A 10,011-nucleotide genomic window follows, 5' to 3' on the forward strand; every position below is an offset into this window, starting at 1 on the left:
TCATTTGTATAAGGCAGTGTACCTTGAAAACTACTTGTTACACACCAAGGACTTTCTTGTCCACTCCAATATCAGTGCATAATTTAATTTGTTCTGTAATCCAAAAAATTTTCAGAACGAAGAGCATTAACCAAACATCTTTCAGCATTCAGTTAAGAACTGAACAAGACTGAAAATCTAGTCAAAGGGAAGGATTATTCACTCTCTCCATCTTAAAAGACTCTACAGTAAAGGATGCGGACAACAGTGAATATAGCTCCTTTCTCTCACCGATTCCGTTTAAAAAAACAAAACAAAAGAGACCATTTTAATGTTGCAGCTTTATTTGAAAGTGGCTTACGAGTAACATAATTCTTCATACAAAATTCTTACAATGAAATATAAACTTCAGAGGTTTCCTAGAGAAATTACAGGCTGTAGACTCATAATTAAATGTACTATGAAGAAAAAGGTAACTTTGTTCAAAGTCTTGTTTGCAGATCAGCACCAAGTGATCCTGAAAATCTAGTTTTACTGTATGTGCCAAAACCCCCACATCCAAACCCTCACTTCCTAATTAAGTCTCATTGCAGTTGTTCTACTTCACTGTATTTGCAATTTACAGTAATAGTTGTGACTAACTGTACACAAGAAACACAGTAAGATTTCCAACACTATCTTCAGTGAGTAAAGATCCAACTTTTATATACCTGGTATTTTAAAGATTTTAAGGATTCATTGACCACAAGGTATTTGGACAAAACTTTATGCACTGCCACTTCCAAAGAATTCACAAGTCCATATAAAAAAACCCCAATAAAATCCAAAGCACTGTCATGGTCCCTTTTAAATTTCAGCAGGTCAATTTCACATATATCTTGGGATCACTAACCACTTTTATTCCTACGTGTACAGTACATCAAAATCCCATCACATAAACCAGCAGTATTTATAGGATACAGGGGTGGTGGGGAATCTATAGAGTCCTACAATTCTTTTAGTATTCTTACCACATGCTCTGTAGAAAGTAAGGCTCCTCCCAAAAGTCATATTTTTTTTCCTTTGTCTGAAATAAAGTTTTTCAAACAGAAAATCTATTCTGAGAACAAACTTTCTCATTATACCCACAGTTCCTCAGACATCCCATTTTGGGGGGTAACTGTACAATTGGTTTCACGCCACTCTTGTAGATACAGGAAGGAATTTTTTCCTCAAATATTAAGGCTGTAGAGAGCTACCAGACAGGAGCAAAATACTGCTACTCCAACTGTGAAAATAACTGCTACTGCAATTCTTACACTTGCTGTTCTCTGTATTGCACAAAACAAAACAATTCTGAATCACGCAATGTTGTGCAATCACATTACACTTTGTAGAACACTGCAAGGGTCTGTTTTCTGCTCTCTGCTAGGCTTGTTTCCCACTTTATGACTCCTGGGCTTATCACTCCGACTTGTTTTATTTTGGCCATTCATGTAGGTGCGCGAGGAACAACATCAGTGTAGAAGGATGCTAATCCAGTAACTCCAGAAAACCTGCAACTTTCAGTCTTCCCTAGAAACTGGAAAATTTCCCCAGAAATTCCACTTCCTTTACAGCCTTTTGCCTTTTTCTTTCATCTCTGCAACACACCCCAATCCTCCTTTATTGCTGCTCTTCACCCTGTGAATCCAATGTAAACAAAACCCAGTGAAAGAATAATCAAGTTTTGCCAGTGAAAAAAAGCACCATACCATTAAACCTTTATTCCTTTTAGTAGAGTTACAGCAGCATTTAGAGACAAAAGCCTCAGGCATACTAGTCCTTAAAACCTTGCTCCCAGGTCCTCTGTACTAACGTACTCTGCAATGCTTTAAATCCTGGTATTAAATGGAAGAGATACTGAACACAGTATGTGGTCACAGGAACATGGATAGTAGTTTCTGTGAATTTCTAGCTACATGAATTTGTGTGCAACAGACCTTTGTGCCTAGTGACATTCACAATCTAGATCTGGTTCTCCTGTAAGGCTGATGAGTCACTATTCACTGGCATTGAACAGTTTTACCATAGCTATACCTTCCAGCATCACAGTCTTGCCGATACTCATCTTGGACCTTACAAAGGAGGAAAAAGAGGGAAGTCCAGTAAAGACAGAGAAAAATAATTTCTTAAAAACTATCACACCATCAGAACATAGTCAAACTGAGTTAACCCCATGTAAGTGGCCACAAGGAGTTGACTGACAAAACAGAAGGCAAAGTGCATCATGCAGAAACCCAGAATACAGCATAAACTAACTTCCTTCCTAATAACACCCAGGGGGACTCTTTAATCAAGACAGACGAAGTGAGGATGGCTAGCCTCACGCTTCAGCAGTAGAAGCATCTGCTACATGCTCAACTTTAGGCAAGCTAAGCACTGTCCTTTTACGTTCTTCACAGCCTCAAATTTTCTAGACTTATTTTTAATTTATTTTATATATATCATATATATAAATTATATATTATCTCGCAAAACAGCCAAGAACTTTCTGAAAGTACTTTCAGTGAAATCTATGAAAAAGTCATTTATTCTCAAGGGATAATGACATCATCACTGACAAGACAACTTAAAGACTAATGTATAGTGCTATCTTAAAAAATAATACCCAAGTTGCCATTTCTGAAGTTGTTCCGAGTGTCTTCCTTCAAAAAGCTGTAATCTGGCAAGTCACTAGTCCCTTGAAAACTAGACTGTACAACAACCTGCCTGGCCCCCTGATCTTCAATGTCTAGCCCCCTTAAATCCTGCATCCCAGTCGACCCTTATGATCCTATCATCAGCTCTGGTTCCACTGATACATTGCATTTTCAGTATTTCCTCCTGCATGACACCTTAGAAATAGGTTAATGAAAAAAAACCAGGCTTCTACTTTGAACACATGAAAGAAAGAACAACAGGCTACTAAACCAAGTATTTGCCTGAATTGGGCTCCTTTTACTTTTAAAAGCGACTGCATTTCTGAAGCTATATGGGCTGAGAAAACAGCTTGGGAAACAGAGCAATGTGCAGCAATTCAAGCATATTAAAAACGCATTTATATTGGATCAAGTTCTTTGGCCACAATCACCCCTAAAACCATAAAGCTGTGGCACTGAAGAACGAATGACAGCCCCACACATAGTCTGTTCACGTTGCAAGCTTTCACCATTTCAGTGAGTTCGCTGGAACCAGTAACAGAACGATCTTCAAGCAGACTTGCATGTAATGACGTCAACACATGACAGGGATGCAAGATGCCAACAGAAACTTTATAGCTATACTTTCACGAAAACAAACACCTCGCTACCCGGACACTGAGAATACGCTTTTACTGTAGAGACCAACTATCTTGAAAGCGACTGGCTTATATTAGCGTATATTAGAATCATAGAGTCATTTAGGCTGGAAAAAACCTTCAAGAACATCGAGTCCAACCGTTAGCCTGGCGCTACCCTCCCTCGTCCAGGCCTCCCACAGGCACTTTAGCAACCGAATAAATTTATCCTCGGATAATTTTTCCAGGACTCAGAGCCTCCGCTCCTGTTCACCCACGCCCTGCCCGGCCCTGCCCGTTCCTGCCCGCCGCGGCTCCTGCGGGGCCCGGCTCGCCCTACCCAGCTGCGGTGGCCCAGGGCAGCTATCTATCTACAGAAGGATACTCCCCGAAGCAGAAGCTGCAGACAGTTTTGTTCGCTTTTTCCAGCCCCACCATGGCCTTCCCCATGCCGCCAATCTTGCCGAAGAGCTCGTGGATCTGCTCCTCCGCGGTGCAGGTGAGGCTCCCTACGGGCGGCAACAGCTGATCCCGGTCGTAGCGCGTCCCCTGAGCCGCGACGACATCGTTACTCCACGGCAGGCCCGCACCTGGGCCTGGGCGGACCGCGCGGCCCCCGGCAGCAGCGGCGGTACCCCGCTCACTCAGAAGCGCCGGTCCCGGTACCGGCGGAGACCAGACGACCGCGCCTCAGCGAGCTCCCGCCCCTCGGCAGCTTCCCGCCCCGCGGCGCCCCCGCGCACGCGACCTGCGGCCGCCCGGCGAGCAGCCAATAGCGAGGCGGTAGCGGCTCTCGCGAGAGGCGGCGGGGGGCGGTAGGGGCTCTCGCGAGAGCTCGCAGAGGATGGTGCTGCGGCGGGTGCTGTTCGCGCTCCTCAGCAGCCCGCGGCTGGTGGAGAAGCTCTCCGAGTCGCGGCCCATCCGCGCCGCCGCCCGCCTCACCGCCGCCGCCATCACCCGCGGGCAGCTCAGCGCCCGTCAGGCGGCGCGGGGCCTGGGCCCCCGCCTGCTCCGTCTGCGCGACGCCTTCCTCGGGGAACTCAAGGACGGCGCCCGGGCGCAGGGCTGGCCGCGGCCGCCCGGGCGGGGGCCGGGCCGAGGCGGCCGCCCCGGAGCAGCGCCCTGACCGCCGCGCCGAGCCGGAGGCAGCTGCGGGGCCGCAGCCGTCGTGGGATCCCGCTGGCGGAGAGAAGGCACCCGCGACCCTGCGCCGGGCGCGGCAGGACGAGTGCGCCGGAGCCGGCGGGTGAACGGGCCCCAGGGCCTCGGCGACGGACCGGGCCCTGGCAGCCTCTGCCGAGCCGCGCCAGCCGCGGAGGATCTGGCGTTACCCCGGACGGCGCAAAGGGACGAAGGGTCGCCGGCGTGGGCTGCCCTTCCACGGCGTGTGCGGGTCGTTCCCCAGTCCAGGCATGAAAACGTGAAACGCTCTGCTTATCGGTATGACGGCTTTTCATTTCAAAGTCGGTTTACACTTTCCAACACTTTCCACAACACTCGGTAACAGGCAGAAGGCAGACTCACATTAAACATCATCCAGAAAACGGTCAAGATTGTCGCTTTAAGTGTTTGATAAGAAACTTGAAATAAAACCAGATTTCTCACTGGAGTTCCTTTAACATTTTCTGTCTATATAACAGTAATATTCTAGATGTGATACAGTTTTGATACAAAGAGAGCTCTAAAGGTTGATGATGATGGTGATGGATGGGATAATCGCCCATTTTACAGGTAGGCAAAAGAGATTCAGTAGCTATCCTGAAAGCACACCTGAAGTCTATGGTGGCAAGAAGGGTTTGGGGTGGGGGGGAAATGACAAATAGAGCCATCCTAAATATAAATACGGAGGGAGATGTCCACCGTATGTGATGCACTGGCTGGTTTACATAAATTGCTGTATCTAACAACATATACAAGACTATAGAAGTTAACCTTCCTTCATAGCACGTTTCACTATTTAGTCCATCTGACTAGATGCTTAGTTAACTGGGGAAGATGATTTCCATTCTTTGTGTCACCCCAGATGAAAAGAACCTTGCAAATTACCTGAGATGCAATTTCCAGCATTGCTGGTAAAGTTAAACCCCCTACCAACAAAGACTTCGGTGTGCACGGATGGAAAAAAGCCCATCTACTGTGTAAATGATGAAGGGCTAGCTGGTGAGACAAAAGCAGTGTATTTTCAGTCTGAGTATTCGTAGTCGAGGTTCTCTTCCTGGCTCTGTCACAGGTTACCTGTGCAGCAGTAGAGAAGTCGTCGTGCTGTGGGAATGGTGCTCCATCACGTCCCTGAAGAGTTTCAGTATCTACCTCACTGAGATTGCCAGAGATCGTAAGTTTTATGAAAAGAATTGTCAAAACTTAAACTGTTCAAGAAAGCTGAAAACAGTAAGCAGGACATGGAGTACAAGCAGTGGCATGTGGCTGTCATCCCAATGTAAGAGGAAAAAAAAGGAAATGAACTTGGAAGATATATTTGGTACCATGATGCTTTCATAACTATGTCCACTACTTCATGAGTCATCAGTAGAAACTTACATGCACCCCCTTCTCCCCCTACCTCCCCCCAGAACATGCACCTTTAATTTACAGACTGTCAATGAGGGATGAAGGGTGTGGGATGAACGTGTGGGGGAGACGACACAAAATGCTTTACAAGAGTGCAAGAGCTATGTTCCTTAAAAATCTAGATCATGTGTATAGTTTGGAAGATACAGGCAAATCCTTCACACAGGGATTTTGCCTAGCTTCCTTTTAGAGCCTGGCATCAACCTACATTATTCTTGTCTTTGTTAAAAACCTGGCTCATAATACCTTATGTAAAGCTGTGTGGCTGAAGAACTGCAAAAAGCATTCCTGCCTTTGTGAGCAGAAAAAATTCAAGTGTCAGATTAGTTTCATGGAGAGAGGTTTGACCTACAATGCATGTGCCCAATTAATCTCTTCATCCGTGTCAGGATGTTTTGGTTGCAGGAGTACATGCAGGCAAAACCAGAAATGGTTATTTCTGCAACACTGTTAAGCATTTATGTCATCTTTAGCTGAAGCTCAAGAGTTACTTGTAGCCTGCTTTAAAAATCAGACTGCTGTCCAGTAGAGAGCCAGATGTGATCTGTCGTTTTCACTAAGCTGATTAATGGGGAGCGGTTACTGAAAGGGAGGGGTGGCGCAGGGGATGCAGCCTCTCCCACAGATCCTCACACGCTCCCCTGCAGCAGTGCTGGTAGGGTGAATCTAACCCTGCAGTAAGCCAGCTCAGAAATCCAGCTGGTCAAACACGTACAAAGGATCAAATCCCTCCCATTACCTGTTTTCTGTCTGCGCAGCTCCTTGAACCAGCTCACCTGGGGGTGGCTGCTGTGCACCGCTGTCCGTGTTAGAGCCGTGACAGAGCAATGAAAGCTGTGAGATGTGCAGCAGGAGCGCATGAGGGAAGGACTGCCCCATTTGCAGTAGCTAAACAACAGACAGGTTTAATGCCATCAAAGCGCAGCATTCTGAAGCTGTTGTATATAATATGTATGTAGCACGTCTACAGGAATGGAACTGTGGCAAGTAACGCTAAAGAGGCAAATGTTGGATTGTAGGATTTAGCACAAGTACTTAAAGCTGAAGCGTGTTCTATGTTCTGTCTGATCAACACTGAGGATTTTTCAAGACAGAACCACCCAAGACAGTATTACAGTGCTGGTGCCTATATGGTGACTGCAATCTTGTCTAACGACTGAGAGGAGGCTCTGAATTTCTAAGAGCATAAAAATAAAACCTTATTGAGTCAAACCAGCTTTTGTCTAGTCCTGTAACCTCTCTCCAGCTGCTAAGTTAATGCCCATTATCAGTAAAAACCACACAATCCATAAATCCTCTGTCAGAGATTATAAGAACTTTCAAAAATAAATCTCACATGGAAAGAGCTAAGCTTGAATCACAGTTTTGGTGTGCTCCAATTTTATCCTTCCTCATTAGGAAAATTACACAAGGTCACATGAAACACCACAGGGGCTGAATAACTCAAATTATAAGGAGGTTCCGTTCAGAACTGCCTACACTTGTGAGCGTAAGAGCACGAAGAAAGGGAATAGAGACTCCGGGGGAGCTCCCAGTGCCACTACTTGTGCTGAAGGTGGGTCTGTGAAGAGGAAGGTCTCACAGCACCTTTGGGCAGCACACAAGTGAACTGAGAAATGAAAACCCTGTTCTCCCAAAATCTAAAGGCTCTGCTGCCTTCTGTCTAGCTGTAGGATGTATAGTCCCAACTGACTTCTCCAGTCCCCGCTGAATAGGAAGGGCATTTGTGGTGGGTCTTCCATTGATAAGTGTGGAAAAATCAAAGTCTCATTCTTGAACGAGACGCCACATTTCGTAATTGTGGCTCTGACTGTACCAGGGATTATAACAAAAACATGACAGTCATTGCAGGTAAAATGGTTTGCTCGCTGCTCTAGTGTCTGGCAGAGGGTTTCTTCTTCAGACCCAGCCATATCAATGACTTCTATATGCGTGTTTCTCTTCTTGATATTAAGCAGAGACCTAGGAGGCATGTAGGTGTGAGCAAAGAGTAGAGTATAGTGTCCTGGATGGTGTGAGGACTCTGGAGAATGAATGAGTCTCTCCAAGTGAAACAAACATGGTATCAGTCCTCCCTGGTGTAAGCACCCAAACAGCAAAGCCCCAAGAATATTGAAAATAATAATGACATGTTTCCACTTCATAGCTCTGTTCTGTGATGCACTGAACAGGACCAATGGCAAGATGAGGGGAATGAGAAAACGAGGTTCTTGGTGACTGAAGAGGGAGAGAAATGCCAAAGGAACAAAATAAAACAGCAGTAATGTTGGACTGCCCTCAGAATGCACCAATAGCCCAGATGACCCATGGTAATAAGATCTGACCCGTATTAATTGATGGATATATTTCTTTAACATTTTAAAACCAGCAACAATGGCCAGAATATGTAAGATCCCAAAGAGCATTATTCCGTTGACTGTAACGTGTGTAACCCGTGGGTGACTCCCGTGCAGTGCAAGATTACGGGGATTAAGATTGTAGCTGAGAAAATTGAAAGGAGTTACTATCATTTTCTCATTTAAATGACCTATTACATCAAATAGGCTGCTCTTTTTAATGCTGTAGAGGTTGTTTAAGCCCATGGAGGTAAAATAGAAGGTGTCGGCTGTTATGAAAACAATGGCAGTAAAACATGCGCATAGGACAAGCTTCAAGAAGTGGTTTATGACAGTTTTAATGCTCTTTTGAGAATCAACAATTAAACCTGCCCAGTAAAGCAGGGGCATTAGAGCAAATGCCAGAAAGGTTGGCCTATTGAAAAACCCAGCAGTTGTTATAACACCTATGAGAGGGCTGCTTGTTGGCTCTGCCAAGCTGCCATCAGCCTTCCTTGAGGAAACCAATACCATGAGAAGAGCAAAGAGAAGTCCTTCAAGCGCGTTGGTAAACGTTCTTGTATAAAATACCAGTGTGACATACGATCCAGCAAGAAGTACCAGAGCTTTCCATGGATCTGCTTCCCAGAGAGGAGCTAATTGATAAACACTGTAGTCAAGTATGAAAGAAAAGATGGTAAAGAGAAAGCGAGGTGATACAAGAAGGGTGTAGCTGGTGATGCAACTTGAACATATGTCCAGCTGCTGCAAAGACTTGATCACCCAGTAGGTAACTCCAGATGTCATTAATGGGAAAACAACTGTTCTGCAAGGAGAGCTGGAAAGGAACTCCCAAGGATAATAGACCTGTAGGTTTAAAATATCTCCTATAAGGGAAAACAAAAAGAAAAAAATACATACATACGTAATTTATTTTATTCAGTAATTCAGCGTTAAGGATACAGCATAGTGCCAAGAGGCATCACGATGCAGAGCAGTCCCTAAACTTTTGAGACCGGTGTCCACTTTTAAAATTTTTAGGAGCATACCGTTGATTTTTACAACGCTTCAAAGGAAAAAAATATAAAAAAAAAAAGGGGGGGGGGGGGCGGGGTGTGGGAAAAAGCAAAACCAGCCTGTGAGGGCGGCTGTGTCCCGGCGCCACTCGCTGCGCGCGGAGCAGGATCGCCCGCCGCTGGGTACCCGCCCGCACAGCCGCGGCACCGCGGGGAGGCGGCCCGGCACCGCTCGGCGCCCGCCGCGGGCAGCGCAGCCCTGCGCCCCGGGGTCCCCCCAGCCCCGCGGAGCCGCGCCCCGGGGTCCCCCCCCGCCATGCCGCAGGCGAACTGCACCGGCCGGGACCGGGACCAGGCCCCTCGCCCTCCCGCCGCTGCCCGCTCGGGGGTCGCGGCCGGGCCCCCGCCCGCCGCCTTACCTGCCATCACCTCGGGTGACTGGAAGAACTCGTCGGGGTGCAGGTAGCCGGCCTGCGGCAGCAGGCACCAGCCCGCCCGCAGCGCGGCCAGCAGCGCCCACAGCCGCCGGGCCCGCATGTCGCCACCGGCCCCGCCGCGCCCGCCCGCCCGCCACCCCCGCCCCGCCAGGGGGCGCGCCCGCCGGCCCGGGCCCAGCCGCCGCAGCGGGAGCACGGCGCGCATGCGCAAGGCCCGGCTGCACAGCGGCACCGAGCGCGCCCCACGCGCCCATTACCCGGTGAGCGGCGATCCCCCGGCGATCGGGGCACGCCGTCATCACCGCCGCGGCTGGCCGCTTGCCAGGGACAGGGTTTGCGGCACCGAGTCGCTGCGGGTGCTGCACAGGCGGCGCGCAAACCTGCACCGAAGCTCCAGGCCCCGCGCCGCCTCGCCCCGC

At 47.9% G+C, this 10,011-nt stretch overlaps 1 protein-coding gene and 1 long non-coding RNA gene across 3 annotated transcripts; both read right to left on the reverse strand.

Annotated features, from left to right (window-relative positions):
- Positions 1 to 301: 301 nt before the first annotated feature.
- Positions 302 to 3,972, reverse strand: LOC129785394 (uncharacterized). The gene is made up of 2 exons (XR_008749433.1): positions 3,642 to 3,972; positions 302 to 689 (listed from the first exon to the last, which is right to left on the reverse strand). It is a non-coding gene; the product is annotated as an uncharacterized LOC129785394 (long non-coding RNA).
- A 740-nt stretch (positions 3,973 to 4,712) lies between these two features.
- PIGZ (phosphatidylinositol glycan anchor biosynthesis class Z) lies at positions 4,713 to 9,935 on the reverse strand. Of its 2 annotated transcripts, none has more exons than XM_055817421.1 (2): positions 9,575 to 9,935; positions 4,713 to 9,006 (listed from the first exon to the last, which is right to left on the reverse strand). In XM_055817421.1, exon 2 carries the CDS (start codon positions 8,944 to 8,946, stop codon positions 7,465 to 7,467), a length of 1,482 nt encoding a protein of 493 aa, XP_055673396.1. In that variant the 5' UTR covers positions 8,947 to 9,006; positions 9,575 to 9,935; the 3' UTR covers positions 4,713 to 7,464. The 2 variants fall into 2 exon arrangements, with proteins under 2 accessions (XP_055673396.1, XP_055673395.1); XM_055817420.1 differs by having other exon boundaries at positions 4,713 to 9,026.
- Positions 9,936 to 10,011: the final 76 nt, after the last annotated feature.

This window comes from Falco peregrinus, chromosome 12, assembly GCF_023634155.1.
Source record: "Falco peregrinus isolate bFalPer1 chromosome 12, bFalPer1.pri, whole genome shotgun sequence".
NCBI lineage: Eukaryota > Metazoa > Chordata > Aves > Falconiformes > Falconidae > Falco > Falco peregrinus.

Coding starts and splice junctions, on each gene's coding strand:
- PIGZ (XM_055817420.1), bottom strand. CDS start 9,797: ATGCGCGCCGTGCTCCCGCTGCGGCGGCTGGGCCCGGGCCGGCGGGCG. Junction 9,027..9,574: donor GTCACCCGAGGTGATGGCAG/GTAAGGCGGCGG, acceptor TTTCCCTTATAG/GAGATATTTTAAACCTACAG.